This window comes from Protobothrops mucrosquamatus, unplaced genomic scaffold, assembly GCF_001527695.2.
Source record: "Protobothrops mucrosquamatus isolate PMUCROS unplaced genomic scaffold, P.Mucros_1.0 scaffold19, whole genome shotgun sequence".
Classification (NCBI taxonomy): Eukaryota; Metazoa; Chordata; class Lepidosauria; order Squamata; family Viperidae; genus Protobothrops; species Protobothrops mucrosquamatus.
Genome location: NW_015386404.1, coordinates 931,533 through 952,716, shown reverse-complemented (window position 1 = coordinate 952,716; position 21,184 = coordinate 931,533). Strand labels below are relative to the sequence as shown.

Sequence of the window (21,184 nt, the reverse complement as noted above, 5' to 3'; positions counted from 1 at the left end):
ATGTGTCAAAGAGACTATCGAAGCTACCTCCAGCAGTTGCTTGAATGCTAGAAAACTGACAGTGATGAAACTCTAAATCAGAGGTGGGGAACTATGGCCTCTTTATGACTTGGCTGGCTTGGCATGGCCGGCTCAGGAATTCTGGGAGTTGAAGTCCACAAATCATAAAAGGGCCATAGTTCCCCACCCCTGCTCTAAAATAGATCAAGAAGAATGGTGATGTTCAGACAGAAATTAACTGATTAATGCAGGACCAAACAATAAAAAGGCTCAGAATGTTTCTTTTTAAATCTTAGAATTCCTTCCTTCCTTCCTTCCTTCCTTCCTTCCTTCCTTCCTTCCTTCCTTCCTTCCTTCCTTCCTTCCTTCCTTCCTTCCTTCCTTCCTTCCTTCCTTCCTTCTCCTATAAATATTTCAGTTTCTCCCATGTGTAGTCTGTTTTGATTTGCATAGTTGACGTCTTACCTAGTTTTCTAGACCAGGGGTCCGCAACCCCCGGTCCGTGGACCGGCACCAGGCCACAACATGCCAGAAACTGGGCCGCGCAAACAAGCAAAGCCCCATCCACGGGATGCAGGCAGTACATGAAACCAGGCCCCCTCCGGTTCACAGAAAAACCTCTCTCCACGGAACCGGTCCCTGGTGCCCCAAAAGTTGGGGACCTCTGGTTTAGACTAGTTAAGACTAGATTAGATATGTGTCTAGTCATGTATATCCTTTCAATCCAATTGCGGTTCTTAGTTTTAATATACCAGAAAATATCTTTCGGTCCAATGTACAAGGTGGATCATGGATTGCGTTCGTCTTTCTTCTTCTTTTAATCGATGTGTTCTCCTACTGGCTTCTAAAAAATCTTGCCTTCAATGGATAAAATTTGAAAGCTACGGATCATTGAATTAGATTCGTGCCATTACGTGTTAGATAACTGGGCTTTAGAAAATAACATTATTTTTTTTTTACAAATACAGGTATTCCTCGACTTACAATTCATTAGTGACCGTTTGAAGTTACAACGGCATTGAAAAAAGTGACATGACCATTTTTCACACTTATGACTGTTGCGGCATCCCGATAGTCATACAATTTCCATTCGGATACTTGACAACTGACTCACATTTATGACAATTGCAGCGTCCTGGAGTCATGTGATCCCCTTTTGCGACTTTCTGACACGCAAAGTCAACGGGGAAGCCAGCTTCACTTAACAACCATGTTACTAATTTAACAAATGCAGTGATTCACTTTACGAATGTGGTTTAAAAAAAAGTCATAAAATGGGGCAAACATTTCTCACTTAACAACAAAAACTTTGGGGTCGATTGTGGTCGTAAGTCGAGGATTCCTTGTGGAATAAATAAAATCCTTTTGTATCTAATGTTTACAGTAGACGTGGTGTATTTGTCAGCCATACTTGGTAGATGGAAACAGCTGATTGCACGCGAATTATGCTTTATTGAACTAGATTAGATTAACCGAACCTTACAAATCTGGTTGTGTTTTTCCTCTTTTCCCCCCACTTAGTCAGGGAGAAGCCAGCCCGAGTGTCTTCCTAATACCATCTCCTTTCCCGGGACTTAAGGAATGCTTTTCTGCTCTTCTGGTTACTGTAAAGCAGGGGTAGTCAACCTTGGCTCTTTTATGACTCGTGGACTTCAACTCCCAGAATTCCTGAGCCAGCTTAGCTGGCTCAGGAATTCTGGGAGTTGAAGTCCACGAGTCATAAAAGAGCCAAGGTTGACTACCCCTGCTGTAAAGGCTTCTGAATATTCCCTTCAAGGTCCTATCTCTGGCTTTCTATAGTACTTCAGAGGAAAACGTGCAACGTGAACGTCTGTTTCCCCCCCAAAGATTGGAATTTGACCATCCTACGGGTGATTTTACCAATTTAGTCTGATCTAAAGCGGTACAGTATTCAATTTTCCCTTTTCATTTTAGGAGCTTGCTGTTCATCCACGCCAGCGGAAAGGAGGATCGGCTGACGCCATGGCCAATCCCGCAGGAGGAGAACCGGTCTCCAAAGCTCGGGAACTTTGCCACGAATGTGGACAAATTCACTCGTTGCCAGACAATCATCTTTATAACTTCCAAGATGAAGTAGATGACGACTTGACTTGTCACATTTGCCTTCAGCCTTTGCTCCAGCCTATGGACACGCCTTGTGGGCACACCTACTGTTTCAGATGTCTTGAAAACTTCATGCAGGAGTACAGCTTCTGTCCCATGGATCGGAAGAAACTGTCCTTCCAGAGCTGCCGGAAGTCTAGCTTGTTGGTACGGAATCTGCTGGATAAGCTCATTGTCCGTTGTCCTTTTCAAGAAGACTGTGCGCAGACGATGCAACGGTGTGAGCTTGAAGCTCACTTGAAGAACAGGTGTGCCTAATTTTTCATTGTAGCCGCAGCGATGCTTGCAGGTTATTCTTTATTCTTGACACGGTTAGGAGCTTACCATTTTATGTCAGCCTTGTGCTTGAATAGTGCACATAATCATGACAATTCAGAGAGAAATGTCCATGAGTGACTCATTTTCTGTCCACATTCCCGAGCTCAAAGTCGTTAAGTGTCAGAATGACTCTAGGATGACATTCTGCTTAGTTACCACCTATTAGTTTTGGGAAGAAACTGAAACTAATTAAGAAAGGTTGGGCGGGGAGAGAAACTTGAGTGGAAGAAATTGAATTGAGAAATTTAGGTAGGGAGTTTATTAAAGGATGTTTTTGAAAACAGAATAACAGAGTTGGAAGGGACTTGGGAGGTCTTCTAGTCCAGCCCCTTGCTTAGGAGGAAATCTATTCTAGACCATTCCAGACTTGGCTGTCAAATCTTTTCTTAAAAGCTTCCAGTGAGGGAGCACCCACAGCTTCTGGAGGCAAGCCATTTTATGTGTGTGTGTGTGTGTGTGTGTGTGTGTGTATGTGTGTATATGTATGTATGTGTGTGTATATATATATATATATGCACACACACACACACACACACATACGTACATACATACATACATACAGATTTCTTTTTGCTGACAAGAGTTAAAGATTTAAGTGGGAGACTAGTATAGCTATACTAGCTATACTAGAGATTATAAAAAAGTAGAACTGCAGTATAACAGTCAAAATGCCAAGGTGCAATCAATCAGACCGGTCTGTCTGAAAAACTTTCTGTATATATATATATATATATATATATACACATACATACACATATACACATACACATACATATACATACATATACACATACACACACACACACAACCTTTTCTATACCCCGCACCCTTAGAACGCTTCTGACATATTCTCGCACCCCTTACAAAAGTTTGAAATAATGGCAACGAATTATGCATATACACTATAATTCTGAAAACCCATGTTTTCGCACCCCCTGGAATATCATCTCGCACCCCTGGTTGGGAACCCCTACTCTAGAGCAGAGGCCCCTAACCTTTTGGGCACCAGGGACTGGTTCCATGGAGAGAAGTTTTTCCCATGGACCGGAGGGTGTGTGATTTTGTGTGCTGCCTGCATCCCACGGATGGGGCTTTGCTCGTTTGTGCGGACCGGTTGCTGGCATGCTGCAGCCCAGTACCGGTCCACAGACAGTAGAGGTTGTGGACCCCTACTGTAGAGCACCTATGTCCAACCTTGGCAACTTTAATGTGTGGACTTCAATTCCCAGAATTCCCCAGCCATCCATGCTGCCTGGGGAATTCTGGATCTTAAAATTGCCAAGGATGCACCCTTGTGCTCTAGAGCAGTGGTAGGCAACCTTGGCTCTTTTATGCTGGCTCGGGAATTCTGGGAGTTGAAGTCCACGAGTCATAAAAGAGCCAAAGTTGCCTACCCCTGCTCTAGACTTTCGGCTGCACTTATTAATCTGATTGCTGTTCTTAATAGAGTTTGGATAGTGGAAACTCGGAGACTAGCCCGATATTTCAGATGGCTAATTTAGGGTGTGATAAGACAGACATGGAACTCTTTTGGGAATGGGTTTTGCTGTCTACTGCAGGTGCCCTGGCTTCAAGAAATACACGGCGCGCCTGGAAAGGAAGAGGAACCCTCAGTCCAGGGCGAAGGGAGAGTCTCTTTCCAGGCTGGAAGCAAAGGTCGTAAAAGATCCCGAGGTATCAAACGGAGGATCCTCTTCAGTGACTGGAAGCTCAGAGGCTGCTGCTCTGTCGCCAGAGACCCCAGATCCTGGAATGGTTAACCCAGCCTTTGATGGGAGCGAAGAAGGTAGGCATCTAGAGAAATGAAGGCTGATGTAGGAGCACATGTGAGCAAGTGTCCAGAATAACAGAACAGAACAAGAGAGTTGGAAGGGGGACCTTGGAGGTCTTCTAGTCCAACCCCCTGCTCAAGAAGAGGCCCTATACCATTCCAGACAAATGGCTGCCTAGTCTCTTCCTAAAAACCTCCAGTGGCAAGCTGTTCCACTGGTTAATTGCTCTCACTGTCAGGAAATTTCTTCTTAGTTCTAGGTACCTAAAGTACCTAATTCTCTCCTTGATTAGTTTTCATCCATTGCTTCTTGCCTTGCCTTCTGGTGCTTTGAAGAAAAGGTGGACCCCCCTCTTCTTTGTGGCAGCCCCTCAAATATTGGAAGACTGCTATCATGTCACCCCTAGTCCTTCTTTTCACTAGACTAGACATACCCAATTCCTGCAAAGAAATTATATTGAGGTCTTCCCTCGTGTCTCCTGTATACAGGTAGTCCTCAACGTACGAGCGCAACTGACTCCCAAATGTCTGTTGCTAACCAAGAGAGCGGTTGCCCCATTTTACAACCTTTATCACGAATGGACAATGGACAATTAATACTTGTAGATGTAACAAGGAGGCAAAATGCAAAAATATATTTGGCTTCTTTTTCCATTTTATGTTCCTTTTAAGAGTTTTAAGATATCCAGGAAAAATTCTATATCAGTTGAAATTTTTGATTTGACTGTAACTAGCCAGAAGGCAGATTGAGATTTATATGGTAGATCGCTGTATGAATTTCTGTAGAATTCCCAAAAACTTTAATTAAAGTTTGTAATTCTGTTCTCTTGTGGGTATACTTGCGTTGATGGAATAGGACTGTGGGATTATGTTGTTCAATATGAAAATTGTGTCTTGTAATTTTCATTCGTAATAACACTTCTACATACGCATCTTGGCTCAGAAGTAGCGGTTCAAAGTTTTTCCAGACTTTTCTACTTTGTAAGCTTTTCCAAAGTAGATTTCAGAGACCTGAAGTCAAGTTATTCCGGGGTTAGGTACTAGCTTCTAGAAACGAGGAAGGACAAACTCTAGATACAAAATTCCATCTTTAAAAAGTTGGAGATTGCATTTATAAATGTTTTAAATGATTAAGTTATAACTAGCAATGTACTAATTTGAATTTGGCATAATAACTAAGGGAAACAGAGAGGAAATTTCTGATGATGTAAATTGATATATGTATGGATAAGCGTGTTATTGGACTATGTATTACTCAACCATCATGTTGCTTCCTTAAATACCCGAAGGTTTGTAAAAATGGAAAATCAATAAAACTTGTTTAAAAAAAAAAACAGTTGGGGATTGCAGGATTACTGGTGAGAAAGGATGGAATGGATGCAGGTTGCCATATTTGCTGTAGATCAGGGGTAGGCAACCTTGGCTCTTTTATGACTCGTGGACTTCAACTCCCAGAATTCCTGAGCCAGCATGGCTGGCTCAGGAATTCTGGGAGTTGAAGTCCACGAGTCATAAAAGAGCCAAGGTTGACTACCCCTGCTGTAGATGGTTAAAAAAAATCCAGCACTTTAATCCTTACTCATACGCTTTCTGACTTTGCTCTGTCAGATTTACCTCAGAGAGCGAGTCTCCTGGCGGAGACAAGCACAATCGAACTCCACCGAGAGGACCCCGAGGACGAGCTCGGTATGCGTATAGTCGGTGGCAAAGACACACCTCTCGGCAACATCGTTGTGCAGGAGATATTTCAAGATTCCGTGGCGGCCACAGATGGGAAACTCGCGCCCGGAGACCACATCCTAGAGGTGGGTTGGCTGTCACTAAAACATCAAGGCAACACGACGAGTTGATAATTGGCTGTGGCAGATTTTAATCAGATTTTTGGAAGGTAGTCCTCGGCTTACGACCACAATTGAGCCCAAAATTTCTAAGCAAGACAGTTGTTAAAGGGCTGTCACCCCATTTTACAACCTTTCTTGCCACAGTTATTAAATGAATCACTATAACTGTTCAGTTAGTAACACGGTTGTTACTTTCCTTGTCAGGAGGTTGCAAAAGGGGACACGGCAACTGTCAGAAATAGGAAGCAGTTGCCAAGCGTCTGGATTTTGATCATGTGACCTTGGGGATGCTGCAGTGGTCATAAGTGTGAGAAACGGTCATGTCACTTTTTTTTAGTGCCATTGTAATTTGGAAGGGTCATGGAACGAATGTCGGGGACTAATTGTAAAGCAAGGAGGAATGATAGGCGTGGAAGGCATTAAATAGACACGGAGGTCGGAGGTGTGGAAGCTGGGCAGTGCTTTGCTAAGCTTTTTGACTGAATTTGACTGTGTGCTAAATACCTTTGCAACTTTTCCGGTTGACTTTTTCTGATTTTGTTGAGAGAAGGAAAACGCTGCCATTGGTCCATTGTCTCCCTTATTTTCATAAGGGATTTTCATGACCTTCCCTGGCCATGATCTGCAACTGTCCTCCGTGAATGACCTCCGGCACAACCGGTATATTTCATATTTCAGAATAACACGAGCCGTGGTGGCTCAGTGGTGAGAATGCAGAATTGCAGGCTAACTCACTGCTCACTGCCAGCAGTTCGATCCTGACTGGCTCAAGGTTGACTGAGCCTTCCATCCTTCCGAGGTTGATAAAATGAGGACCCGGATTGCTGGGGGCAACATGCCGACTCTGTAAACCGCTTAGAGAGGGGCTGTAAAGCCCTGTGAAGCAGTATATAAGCCTAAGTGCTATTGCTCTAATCCTATTTTATTTGCTCTTATTGAAGCAAGTCAGGACAAATTCCTGGAGACGTCACCTGCTTCTTCGTAGGATTTCCTTCCTACAGTGCTTACGTTCTGTTGTTTTCTTTTGCCGTGATAGAGGAAGGAGGGAAGGGTGTCCTGGTGGAAGGACCTTTAGGAGACCATCTTTTGACCAGCAGCTGTTTCCTTCCTTATCCCAGGTGAACGGTCTGAACATCAGCAGTGTGACCCACTGCCAAGCCATCTCGCTCTTACGCCAGCCCTGTGAGGAGCTCCACCTTCTGGTGCTTCAAGAGAAGGGTTTTACCAACCGGACAGGGCCACCCGTCGTGAACCAGGAAGTGGTCCATGTGGTCCTGGTCAAAAGAGACCGATCCGAACCCCTTGGCATTAAACTGATCAGAAAAACCGATGAACCTGGGATCTTCATTCTGGACTTGTTAGACGGAGGACTGGCAGCCAAGAACGGGAAGCTGCGTCAGAACGATAAAGTCCTTTCCATAAACGGTCAGGATCTCCGCCAAGGGACGCCGGAAGCAGCTGCACAGATAATCCAGGTAAGTTGGAAAGACAGCACAGGTAGTCCTCTACTTATAACACTTCATTTAGTGACCGTTTGAAGGTACAACAGCACTGGAAAAAAGTGACTTAATGACTTTTTTCACGCTTAGGACCGTTGCGTCATCCCAATAGTCACGGGATCGGAATTCAGACGCTTGGCAACTGACTCATATTTATGATGGTTTGCCCTGTCCTGGGATCACGTGATCCCCTTTGGCGACCTCCTGACAAGTAAAGTCAATGGGGGAGCCAGATTCATTTAACAACCGTGTTCCCAACTTAACAACTGCAGTGATTCACTTAACAACTGTGGCAGGAAAGGTTGCAAAATGAGGCAAAATTCACCTAACAACAGTCTCACTTAGCAACAGAAATTTTGGGCTCAGTTGTGGCTGTAAATCGAGGGCTACTTCCAGTCTGGAGTTGTTGTTGTTGTTGTTAGTTGCGAAGTTGTGTCCGACCCATTGCGACCCCATGGACAACGTTCCTCCAGGCCTTCCTGTCCTCTACCATCTTCTGGAGTCCATTGAAGCTCACGCCTCCTGCTTCAGGGACTCCATCCAGCCATCTCATTCTCTGTTGTCCCCTTCTTCTCTTGCCCTCCATCTTTCCCAGCATTAGGCTCTTCTCCAGGGAGTCCTTCCTTCTCATTAGGTGGCCAAAGTATTTGAGTTTCAACTTCAGGATCTGGCCTTCTAAAGAGCAGTTGGGGTTGATCTCCTCTAGGACTGACCGGTTTGAATGCCTTGCAATCCAGGGGACTCGCAGGAGTCTTCTTCAGCACCAGAGTTCAAAGGCCTCCATTCTTTGACGCTCAGCCTTTCTTATGGTCCAACTTTCACAGCCATACGTTGCAACTGGGAGAACCATGGCCTTGACTATACACACTTTTGTTGGCAGGGTGACGTCTCTGCTTTTTAGAATGCTGTCTAGATTTGCCATAGCTTTCCTCCCCAGGAGCAAGTGTCTTTTAATTTCTTGGCTGCAGTCCCCATCTGAGGTGATCTTGGAGCCCAGGAAGCCCAGTCTGGAGTATGGTAGTTCAATCTAGAGAAGCTGTGGTTGCATGAAGCCCCTGCGAGTTGAGAGACCGAGCCTTGACCCCTATCCTGCAGTGTTGACAAATATTTTGGGTGGCTGCAGCTGTCAAGGAGAGACGTTTCTTCACCCTTGTAATCTGAGGTCTTTCTAGGAAGAAGACAAAGTCCTCGACTTTGGACCACCAATGGAACCAGAATTTCCATCGCTAAGCAAGACAATTGTCATCGCACCTGATTTTGTGACCTTTATGCCAGAGTTAAGCGGTTGTTAAGTGAATCCGGTTCCCCTTGTTGACTTTGCTTGTCAGAAGCTGATCACATGACCCCAGGATGCTACAAGTGCCGCCAATGCACGCCAGTTGCCAGGTGCCCAGATTTTGATCACGTGACCATGGGGTGCTGCGATGGCCCTAAACGTGAAGACTGGCCATAAGTCCCTTTTTCCAGTGCCGTTGTAACTTTGAACGGTTGCTAAACAAAGGGTTGTAAGCCGAGGACCGCCTGTTGTGACTAAATGTGGCTCCTCCTGCAGTCAGAGCATGTTTACCAGCAAGGAGATGTGGCCTCTCCCCAAGACAAGCAACCCAGGCTGTGATCAAGTCGGATAATTGCCCTGCACCGCTTCATTTTCCTGTCTGCTCAGAAACAGACACATCAAAGCAAATCGGAGTCTGGGGTTGGGCTTTTTTTTAATTATTATTTTGGCAGGGAATTCCTGGAATCGGTTCTGTTTGTGCACCAGGGTCTCTCCCAGCTTTCCAAAATGTTTTTCCCCCCCTAAATGCTGTTAAGCGTTTTATAAATACTTCATCAATAACAGAAACCTGACAATGATTTAAATTTTCAGCTGCAAAATTGGGAAGATACAAATAAGTCTTTGACTTAACAACCACAACTGAGGCCGGGATTTATGTTGCTAAGTGAGACATTTGTTCAGTGAGTTGTGTCCCATTATATGACTTTTCTTGCCACAGTTGTTAAGGGAGTCCCTGCAGTGGTTGTGTTAGGGACACGGTTGTTAAGTGGATCCGGCTTCACCCCACTGACTTTGCTGATCAGAAGGTCGCAGAAGGGGATCACGTGATCCCAGGACACAGCAACGGTCATAAACATGTACCAGTTGTCAAGCATCTGAATGTAAATCACGTGACCCTGGGGATGCTGCAATGGTCATAAGAGTGAAAAATGATGCTAGGTTGTTTTTTTCATTTCAAATCTGGGAGTCCACAAGTCCTAAAAGGGCCAAGCTTGAAGACCCCTGTTCTAAGCTGAGGGCTACCTGGGTTTAGTAAGAAATAAGAGGGATAAATGAATCTGCAAGGAAGGTTGAGGAAAATAAGCTAAATGTGTTGCTTTGTAAATTCATGGTGGTGACGAGGAGTTAAACAATAAAATAACATAATTACAGGTAGTCCTTGACTTATAGCAGTTCATTTAGTGACCGTTCAAAGTTACAACGGCACTGAAAAAAGTGACTTATGACCGTTTTTTCACACTTATGACCGTTGCAGCATCCCCAGGGTCATATGATCAAAATTCAGTTGCTTGGCAACTGACTCACATTTACAACGGTCGCAGTGTCCTGGGTGCCATGTGATCCCCTTTTGCGACCTTCTGACAAGCAAAGTCAATGGGGAAACCAGATTCACTTAACAACCTTGTTACTAATTTAACAACTGCAGTGATTCCCTTAACAAATGTGGGGAGAAAAGTCGAGGACTTACCTGTATTGGTAAAACAGGAAAGAATTGGGCCATGCCACATTTTATGGAGTAAGGATTGCGAGCACGTGTGAAGAAACACACCTATAATAGAAAGACAAATACAAGGAGTTAGAGCAAGTATTTATGTACTGAGCAATCTATTTATTTATTTACTAGATGGATACAGCCGCCCATCTCATGCTTGTGACTCTGGGCGGTGCACACGGCTAAAAGGGGAAAAAAAACAATTACAATAATTAAAAAACCATTAAAAATACAGTTAAAATTAAATCAGCTGCCCAGAGTTGCTTTTGCAGTCAGATGGGTGGCACGTGCATTTAATAAATAAAAAGAGTTAAAACTGTAATAACAAAAATATGAGAGGATACCAGGCACACCACACAACCATTTAATGGGCCCCATGCTGCCATGGGATTCCTCAAGCCCCAAGAGTTTGAAGGGTCTTCTGGACAAGCCAGTAGGGTTGGGCCAGTGTCACGCGATGTGTCAAAGGGAGGGTGACACAGCAGAGAAGGTCCTGCCAAAAAAGCTCTGTGGCTCCTTGCCACAGCGTTGACCCTCCTGCCACATCTGATGGGGTACTTAGGAACTGGGGAGAGGCCGTCCCGCAGGTAACCTGGCCCCATGCCATGTATAGCTTCATTAGTCACCACCAACACCTGGAGTTGAACCCAGAAGGAAACTGGAAACCAGTACAGCTCACAGAGCAGAGGTGTAACCTGTGAGTTCTAGGAGCCCACCTCATAGAAAGGAAGAAAATTTGTAGCTCAGGGTTAAAATGAGGGCTCCTTGGTGCTCTCTGAGCTTGGATTATTTTCTTGCAGACGTTTCATTACCCAAACTAGGTAACATCATTAGTGTCCCCAAACTAGGCAATATGCTCAGCGCTGATGGTGTTACCTAGTTTGCTTAATGAAACATCTGAACAAGCTCAGAGAACACCCAGAACGCCTTATCACCTAGTCTGTAAGAAAACTACCAAGAGCCCTGGTGGTGCAGTGGCTAGAATGCAGTATTGCAGGCTAATTCTGCCAACTGCCAACAGTTCGATTCTTAGCGGCTCAAGGTTGACTCAGCCTTCCATCCTTCCGAGGTCAGTAAAATGAGGACCCTGATAGTTGAGGACAACATGCTGACTGTGTAAACCGCTTAGAGAGGATTGTAAAGAACTGTGAAGGGCTATTGCTAAGCTCAGAGAGCACCAGTTTTATTGAAACTAGGTAACATCGCCAGTGCACTGATGATGTTATCTAGTTGGGTAATGAAACGTCTGCAAGAAAATAACCAAGCTCAGAGAGCACTAAGGACCTTTCATTTCAACCCTGAGCTATAAATATTCTCCTTTATTGAAACTAGCTAACATCAACAGTGCACTGATGAGGTTACCTAGTTGTGTACTGACACACGTCTGCAAGAAAGCAACCAAGCTCAGAGAGCACCAAGGACCCCATAGCATAATTGCCTGCCCTGCTGCCTTTTGCCCCAGCTGAAGCTTTGAGATACTTTTCAAGAGCAGCCCCACGTAGAGGGCAAAACAGTAGTCCATTTGGGGGGTCACCAGGGCATGAGTGACCAAGAGTATCAACCACATCAGTATTTTAATTCTCTTTTATTTATTTGTTAAATTTCTACACCAACCATCACAGCCAAGTGACTCTGGGACATTTTATAACAACATAATAAAACAATATAAACACTTGATTAAAAGCACAGTTGAAAACAGAATTAAGAATAAGGAGAAAATGTATAGATTAAAGGTGAAAACCAACGTTAAAAAATTCAAAAGACTTAAAAATGTTAAACAAGATAGAGGAGTCCCCTCAAGCCATCAGCCAACCCCAGGGCTGCATCCTATTTAAAATAAAATGAAAATATAATAAATATTCTATTAATACTTTTCTGAATTTGAGATTGACTGGAAAGTCTAACAACGTACTTTGTAAAGCACTTTAGTACTTTGTTTTTATATGTATCTGTATAATGTATGTATGTATGTATATGTGCAGGAATGCTGTGCAGCAAAATTCCTACTGCAAGATTTCATGAGATAAGGGAATGAAATAGCTTTGCATCTGAAATTCTTGTCTGAAATGCACTGAATCCTACTGGAAAAGTTTTGTAGATTTTTGTTAGAAGTTCCTCTCATGGCTTCAGTGACCTCTTAAATTAAACAAAGAAAAACTTAAACAAAGAAAAACGCCCCTTAGGTGTATCTTTTTTATTTTTAAAATCCCAAGAAACTGAAGTTTTAAGTTGAATGTGTGATTACTAGAACAGGAAGATGCCCTCCATTTGAGGGCAAAAATTTCAGTTTAGATTGAAAAGGTATAAATGTATGTAGTGAGACCGACCCACAGACCTCAGATGCAACCTGCAGTGGAATGGCTCCCTGGCTTACAATGAAGCCAGTGGCTTGCAGATATTCCTTTATTAGCAACCGTTGGAAATTACAGTGGCACTAAAAAAAAGTGTCTTTCCACTGGTCTTCATGCTTATGACTGTTAGAAGTGAATATTTGTAGCTGAAGGTTGAAATGTGGGTTCCTTGGTGATCTCCGAGTCTGGTGGTTTCCTCGCAGACTTTTCATTACCAAACTAGGTAACCTCATCAGTGCTGTTGCTTATGTTACCTTGTTTGGTAATGAAGCATCTCCAAAAAAAAAAACCCTACCAAGCTCAGAGTCCATCAAAGACCCCCCCCCCCCCAGTATGTGTCTGTAGTTTGGATGCTGATGATAAATAGCACGTATAAATAGCACGTATTAAAGTAATAATACGGGAAGAAAAGCTGCATTGTTTCTAAGGAATTCCATTTGGTGATTAAGATAATGGGTAACTGATCCCGTCTTTCTTTCTAACAATGCCAAGAGAAACTCTATTGACAGCTTGCTATGCTGACTCACATTTTTATTGTATAAACCATAATTGGTGGGATGTGCAAACCTTAAGCTTTATACTGTGGTTTACACATCATAATTATGGGATCACATCAAGTAAATAACAATACTGCACTCTGGTGTGATGTATCAACAGGTTTCAGAATCAGTGAATTAGTAAATGAGCAATTACTTTAGGCCACAGTTTAAGTATTCACTTGAGCTGGGCTAAGAGTAAATCCAAGACTTTATAACAGAATAAGCTAACACTAGCTTGCATTAACATTTCAAGGTTATGCATTGTAAGCTGCAGTTGTCCATTCTGACTTTTTTTCTAGATATGTATAGTAATCTTGACCCTTCCTGTTACAAGATAGGGATTTTTTGGGAGGGGTGGGGCAGGGGGAATCGGGAGCTCCTTCCCGGCCTTTTCCATGTTGATTTCCTGTTCTGTCCCTAAATTTTGGATTCAAGACTACGTAGCTAAAACAGAAACTGCTGCTGTTTTGTAACATGCCCGTGTCATGCTTAATAGTTATGTAAAGCCAGTTTGGTTTAATGGTGAAGGCACCAGGATAGAAACCAGGTGACTGTGAGTTCTAGTCCCACCTTAGGCATGACTGGCAGCTTAATCACCAAGAGATGATGAGTTCTAGTCCTGCTTTAGGCATGAATGGCGGCTGGGGGACTTTGGGCCAGTCACTGGGAGACTCTGAGTTCTAGTCCTCCCTTGAACACAAAAGCCGATTGCTTGACTTTGGGCCAATCCCTCTCTCTTAGCCCAACCCACCTCACAGGGTTGTGGGGAAAATAGAAGGAGTATTAGGTGTATTTGTCACCTTGAGCTATTTATACAAATAATAAGGTTGGGATATAATAAATAATGACATTGCACAGTTGTGTATTGATTGTCGAAATGGCTAGTTGTTCAGTCAATTACTACTGTTATTTCACTTATTTTAGTTCCCTGTGTTTATACATACATACATCTCCCTCTCTCTCCCCCCCCTCTCTCTATACACATACACACACACACACACTTGTGTGTGTTATATATAACACATTTGTTTTCAATGTATATTTCATTTTTTAAAACTGGCTTTATGATAGCCTTAGAAACAGAAAATTCAATATATATCAAATGTGGACATCCTGGATGGATGGATGGATGGATGGATGGATCGATAGATGTTGGATGGATGGATAGATGGATAGATAGATAGATAGATAGATAGATAGATAGATAGATAGATAGATAGATAGATATTGGATGGATGGATGGATGGATGGATAGATAGATGATAGATAGATAGATAGATAGATAGATAGATAGATAGATAGATAGATAGATAGATAGATAGATAGATAGATGTTGGATGGATGGATGGATGGATGGATGGATTGATTGATTGATTGATTGGATGCCCACAAATATACATTGAAAACAAACCCTTAATGGAAGCATCCTCTAGCTTTCCTGGAGGGTCCTTAAAAGCCTCTGAGAGCAAGGAACTCATCAGGTGCTCAAGCGGTTTCGGTTATTCCTCTTCTAAGCTTCTCCTTTTCTGTGACATCCCCTGACAGGGCAGTGAAGCCCGGGTGAGCTTCGTGATTCTCCGTCAGTCCGGCGTGCAACTCTCGGAAGCCGCTGAGGACAGCAGCACCTCCAATGCCAGCAGCAGCAGCAACGGGGGAAGCCCCGTGCGCAGCCGGAGGAAGCCGGAGCAGAGTCACTTCCGGCGAAGGTCCAACTACCAGAAGGTATCGGTCCTTCCGTCAGTTCTGGTTGAGTTGATCTCTTCTCCGCTTGAGCAAACAGTGTTACGGAAATGGCACAGGTGCAGAGACAGTATGCCCTACAGGCAGCCTTCGACTTAACAACCATTTGTTTAGTAACCGCTTGAAGTTACAGCGGCCCTGAAAAAAGTGACTTAGGACCGTTTTTCACACTTACGACCATTGCAGCATCCCCAGGGGTCATGTGATCCAAATTCAGCCGCTTGGCAACTGGTTCATATTTATGACGGTCGCAGGGTCCCCCGGGGGTCACGTGACCCCCTTTTGCGACCTTCTGACAAGCAAAGTCAACGGGGATGCTAGGTTCACTTAACAACCGTGTTACTCACTTAACAACTGTGGCAAGCAAGGTCATAAAATGGGGCAACACTCACTTAACAACGGTCTCGCTTAACAACAGAAATTTGGGGCTCAGTTGTGGTCATAAGTTGAGGACTACCTGTAATTGGTTAAAGATCTTTCCACGGGAATGTTTTTAACTTGCAGTGTTAAGATGATCTCCTTTACCAGAGGTCTAGATTCCTCCAGGTGGTAGAAGCCACCTTTTGCTTTAATGTAGAATTTAGCCCCCACCCATCCTTCCAAAGCCTTAAGCACCCCCCCCAGAGCCCTCAAATATGGCTCTCAGATTGTAACTTTTAAAATATGACCTGGGTGGGATTGTTAAATACATTGTGCGAGAGTAATTACGTTAACTATATTTATGTAAACAGAAGTGAAATGAGACGAAATTTAATTTTTCGCCTTGGCTCTGCTCTCTGGTTTTGGAGTGCAGCCTTTCATCATGGTCCCCTCCCAGCCTGTAAAGAGGGTGTGCCATTTTGTGTAATGGCTCTGCCGGTTGGCTTGGGGGGCCTAGTGGAGGCGCTCTGGGCTGGAGGCACCACCTCCGCTCTTGAGCCCTTGGCTTTCAGCCTGCAGGTAATTCTTGTAATTTTTAAATTAGTTTTAGGGTTTTCATTGTCCTCACGTTTATTATGTTTGCGTCTGTTGTGTTGTAAGCCACTCGGAGACTCTTTCAATAGCAAGATGGGCAGCAAATAAATTTAATAAATAAATAACTGGGAACTTAGAAGTTGGACAGAATAGGAAACTGGTGACGGTAAGTAAGAGAAGAGCACACGACAGGGAGCCAGTTGCAGTGATTTGATGCTCTAATTTCATTTTAAACTGACTTCACAACATTTCTCCCCTTGCCACTTAATAAGGGCTCATGTGGAATCTTCTGGGTAAAAACCACAAGAATGTCATGAAAATGGTACAAAGTGGCCAGTCATTAAAACAGCAGAGAAAGTGAAAAGTAAGGCAAGGCAGAATAGAATGCAGAGGGGGGGGGGGAGAAGAGGGGTGTGTGTGTGTAACTAAATCTGTGTTGGTCTGGGGAGAGAAATTCAACAGTGGAAGTGCTGTTTGTGAGAAGGCCTGTTCTAGCGTCATCAACATTTATTTCACTGGAAGGGATCAGGTAAAAACCTGACCATAGAACAGAAGGCTGGAAGGGACCTTGGAGACCTTATAGCATCCCGGACTAATGGTTGTCTAATGTCTTCTTGAAAGCTTCCAGTGATGGAGCACCCACAACTTCTGGAGGCAACTTGCATTCCATTGACGAATTGTTCTCATTCCTTCTTAATTCCAAGTTGGAGCTCTCTTTAATGATCTACCTATTGATTCTCATCCTGACATTGGAGAATAAGTCAATTTCCTCTTCTCTGTGACAGTCCCTCAAGTATTGGATGACTGCTATCATGTCACCCCTACTCCTTCTTTTCACTAGACTAGACATACTTAGTTCCCTCAATTGTCCCCAGACTCCTTATCATGGTTAATTAAAGCATAATTAAAGGAGCCGTGGTGGCACAGAGGTTAGAATTCTGCCAGCTGCCAGCAGTTCGATCCTGACTGGCTCAAGGTTGACTCAGCCTTCCATCCTTCCGAGGTCGGTAAAATGAAGACCCAGATGGTTGGGGACAAATATGTTGACTCTGTAAACCGCTTAGAGAGGGCTGTAAAGCACTGTGAAGCGGTATATAAGTCTAAGTGCTGTTGCTATGAGGTTGCTACTTTTCCATGATTGGTGGGGATCTGCACATTACTTTCCGGACTTAAAGGTCCAAAATCCATTGCAACTGACAGGGCTTCTGCCTCCTGGAAAAAAAATCATATGATTAATGAACTTTCCATACCCTATTATTTCCATACAGATGATCCCTGTAGAGGTATCTCCCATATTACCATTATTGGGAGTTCATCTTAATTCCTCATTGAAGTAGTTATTTATCATTATTGAAATGTGAACAAAAAGCACACCACTACAGACATTCTGTATGTTACAGAAATAGTTCAGGCATCTGGTGATCCACAAAAAAGCATAAATGTTCTTTTTGAAATCATTTTCAACAGCTGCCCTTAATTATATTCAGGAAGGTTTTGCAAGCCAGCTTATTTTCTGCAAAAGGTGGGCTGATGTATTTTCTAGCCAGGATGCCTGTCTGACTCACCTCCTGTTCACCTTTAACTTCAGGAAAGGAGATGACTTTTTAGCCCTTTCATGAAAGTTAAGCATGTCGTTAAGACGTGAGAGAGAATAGGTAACAATTGTAAGGGTGACAGAACGTGTTTTGAATACATTGTTCTAGCTTTCTCTTAGCCTATTACCTAGGAATTCAAACCTAAAAAATAGGTTTTCAACTCTGGAAGTTGTCCCAGACAAAATAACCTCTGGGTTTCATTTAAACGTAACTCTTTTTTTCCTTTCTCCAAACCAAACTTTTTAGAATTCCTCAAAAGGCAACTGGACTTTTTTTCTTTTTTCTTTTTCCCTTGAAGACGTTTCACTTCTCATCCAAGAAGCTTCTTCAGTTCTGACTGAATGGTGGAGAATGGAAGGATTTATATTCCTTGCACTATTCAGGTGACCTTGAGGGCAGATAAACCTCCAAGTGGCCTCAAGGACTCTCAGAGAGAGTGCCAATGACCAGATGACTGCAAGGAATATAAATCCATCCATGCTTCACCATTCAGTCAGAACTGAAGAAGCTTCTTGGATGAGAAGTGAAATGTCTTCAAGGAAAAACAAAGTCCAGTTGCCTTTTGAAAAAGCACCTCTGGGATTCTCGTGAGAAATCTCTTCTAATGTTTTTAATCACTGTGTAGCTCCTTTCGCTATTGCCATGGTATCCTCCATCCTTTGCAAAATCTCCCTTGGAAATGAAAATATGAAAAAAAAACCTGTTTCAGTCTGATGTAATGGGGATTCTGCTGGCTTGGGATTTACATCTCATCAATTTAATTAACATTAATTATCATACATTTGATATATAGGTTATTTTCTTAATTCCCTGTTCTCCTCTGAACTTTTAGATACTCCCTCAAGGATACTTCAGCCAGGAAAAGGTGGTTACCATAAAAAAGGACCCCAAAGAGTCTTTGGGAATAACCATAGGAGGAGGAAGAGATAGCAAAGCCAAACTCCCCATTTATGTAACCAGCGTCCAGCCAGTCGGATGTCTCTTCAGGGATAGGAGAATTAAGAAAGGTAGGATACCTCCTTTTTAAAACATTTTTTGAGTAAGCTTTCATGAATTTGTAAAGAGTGAACCAAACTAGGAAGGTACCATTTTTTACCAAAATCTTGGTTCTAATCCAGGGGTGTCAAACTCAATTTTACTAAGGACCGCATCAGCATTGTGGTTGCCCTCGGAGGGAGGGGGGAGGTTGGCCAGGGTGGGTGCGGCCTACTGGGTGGGCGTGGATGGAGTGGGTGTGGCCTACTGGGTGGGCGTGGCCAGCTCTACATCGTTCGTGTCAAGGGTGCCTGTGGGGGCCTGGGCAGGAGTGGGACAGATCTGAGGGTCTCTGGCAGAAGGGGGGGGCGGGGCAAGCGCCAAGGCATGGTCCATTTCTTCATTCCTCACAAAGGGTGACACCTCCCCAGCATGCGCCCAGGGGGCGGGGCCGATGTGGCAGGGGCTGGTTCCTCGCTGTTTCCGGACGGCCTTGTGGAGCTAAGACTGAATGCGTTTCAGCATAGATGGCCACCACAACATTGTACATTGGCTCCCGGCCGGCCTGGGCCAGGGCCAAAGCAGTGGGGGCCGTTCCCTCACTGTTTCCAGGATGGCTTTGCGGGCCGCATGAAACCACTTCACGGGCCATATCTGGCCCCCGGGCCTTGTGTTTGACATGTCTGTTCTAATCTGTCTCCTTTGGATTTCTGTAACAGGAGATATACTTTTGAGTATCAACAATGTCGATTTGACTCATCTGAATTATAACGAGGCTGTCTCTGCTCTGAAATCAAATGCGGCCTTACAGACGGTGGTGCTGAAAGCGCTGGAGGTGGTAATGCCAGAGAAGGCATCGGAAGGGGCCGAGAGCCTGGACAGGAGGGAAAACGGGCACCGCTGGGCGAGCTGGTCTCCTCTCTGGATCACCTGGCTCGGATTGCCAAGGTACGTTTGGTGCTGGCAGCGATAAGTAGTTCTTGCTTATTTTAGCCTGATCGCCAAAACTGTGTAATGTTTTTAGAGGGCATTTTTCTTGACTTAGCCTTTCAAAAATCGTGCTTGAAAGTGTTGTTAGAATGCCACTGGAATTAAAATACAGAGTGCAGAATAATAGAGATGGAAAGGATCCTGGAGTCTTCTAGTCCAGTGGTGGCGAACCTATGGCACGGGTGCCAGAAGCGGCACTCAGAGCCCTCTCTGTGGGCACAGGCACCGTCGCCCCAGTCCTAGGCCTTCAGCTGGGTTTTATAAAACCTTTTCGCTTTAGGCCTCTGCCGCTGTGCGCAAAAAAAAAAAAAGGTTCAATCAATCAGTCAATTTCAACTTCTCGTGGGGAAAAAAAAGATCTTGCAAAGTTGGAATCGATTGATTGAACTTTTTAGTCCCACCCAGTCTGCTGTTACCAGTGTAGCCACGCCCACCCAATGGGCCACACCCAGTCAATGGGCCACGCCCACCCGGCACCCAACAATGCATAAGTGGGTTTTGGGTTGCAGTTTGGGCACTCAGTCTCTAAAAGGTTCGCCATCACTGTTCTAGTCCAACTCCCTGCTTGAATGGGAGACCCTCTACCATTCTGGACAAATGGATGTCCAGTCTCTTCTTGATGAGTTATGGAGCACCCACAACTTCTGAAGGCAACATGGCAGATCTTGCTTTGGAGGAAAGAGATGGACCTTGGCATGATTGAGTGAAGCAAGTAAAGCAAGGTAGGCAACCTTGGCTCTTTTATGACTGGCTCAGGAATTCTGGGAGTTGAAGTCCACGAGTCATAAAAGAGCCAAGGTTGCCTACCCCTGGACTAGAATAACTGAAGCTGACCCTGCTGGACTTTTTTATGGTGGGATGGATGCTTGTGTGTTCCTGACTGCAGCTGATAAACTCAGGGAAACTGGAATATAAACTACAGAAGCCCACTTTGACATCCCCACTTTGGCATGTCCATTTCCTGGACACTGCAGTGAATGTTACCTGAGAGACCTGCAGGACTGTCTGTTTCAGAGCTCTACCACCCGGTGCCCTTCCCCACCTCTGCATTGCAGGAAGTTCAAATCCACAGGTCGTAAAGTGTACTTTTGGCAAACCACGGCCTGGAAAGTCTTTCTTTTCTAACTGATCCAGTTGGAACGGCTGACGGTTGCCATAGTTACCCACTCCTGCTGTGATGCTGCTTTCATCTCCCTACAAAAGGTAAGGGATAACTCCAAGGGGCTGTTCTACCCAGAAAAGCAAGCAGCATTTGTTTGTTTGTTTCTTTCTTTCAGCCACCTCCACTGCTGTCAAGATATCGTCTTGCGCAAAAGCAACTCGGAGAGCTGGGGATTCAGCATAGTGGGCGGATTTGAAGAAAGCAAAGGGAACCAGCCGTTCTTCATCAAAACCATTGTGCCTGCCACTCCGGCCTTCTGGGACAGCCGGCTGAAGTGCGTGCATTCTTGCTCCTACAGTTTGGGTTTTCTGCTTGAGAGGCAGTCTGGCGTAAGGGTTAGAGGCCCCAGGGCGGAAGCGGAGAGATCGTGCGTTCTAGCCCTGCCTTAGGCACAAAGCCAGCTGGGTGACCCTGGACCACCCTCTCTCTCACACCCCTAGGAAAGGGAGGGCAAGACCAAACTGAAAAATGTTGTCTAGAAAAGTGCAGGGCTAGTCTAGGCAGGAGCCAGAAGTCAAGACTGACTTCGGGGGGGGGGGGGGGGGGGGGGAAAAGGG

The 21,184-nt window shown here is 44.4% G+C and overlaps 1 protein-coding gene across 1 annotated transcript in view; it reads left to right on the top strand.

Annotated features, from left to right (window-relative positions):
- Positions 1-1,983: 1,983 nt before the first annotated feature.
- LOC107282920 (ligand of Numb protein X 2-like) overlaps positions 1,984-21,184 on the top strand; it is a 20,879-nt gene continuing 1,678 nt past the window's right edge. Inside the window, exons 1-8 of the mRNA XM_029283110.1 lie at positions 1,984-2,372; positions 4,002-4,228; positions 5,822-6,018; positions 7,173-7,529; positions 14,757-14,933; positions 18,333-18,507; positions 19,195-19,423; positions 20,743-20,901. Coding sequence (XP_029138943.1) covers positions 1,984-2,372; positions 4,002-4,228; positions 5,822-6,018; positions 7,173-7,529; positions 14,757-14,933; positions 18,333-18,507; positions 19,195-19,423; positions 20,743-20,901 — 1,910 coding nt within the window. The remainder of the gene's footprint in view (positions 2,373-4,001; positions 4,229-5,821; positions 6,019-7,172; positions 7,530-14,756; positions 14,934-18,332; positions 18,508-19,194; positions 19,424-20,742; positions 20,902-21,184) is intronic.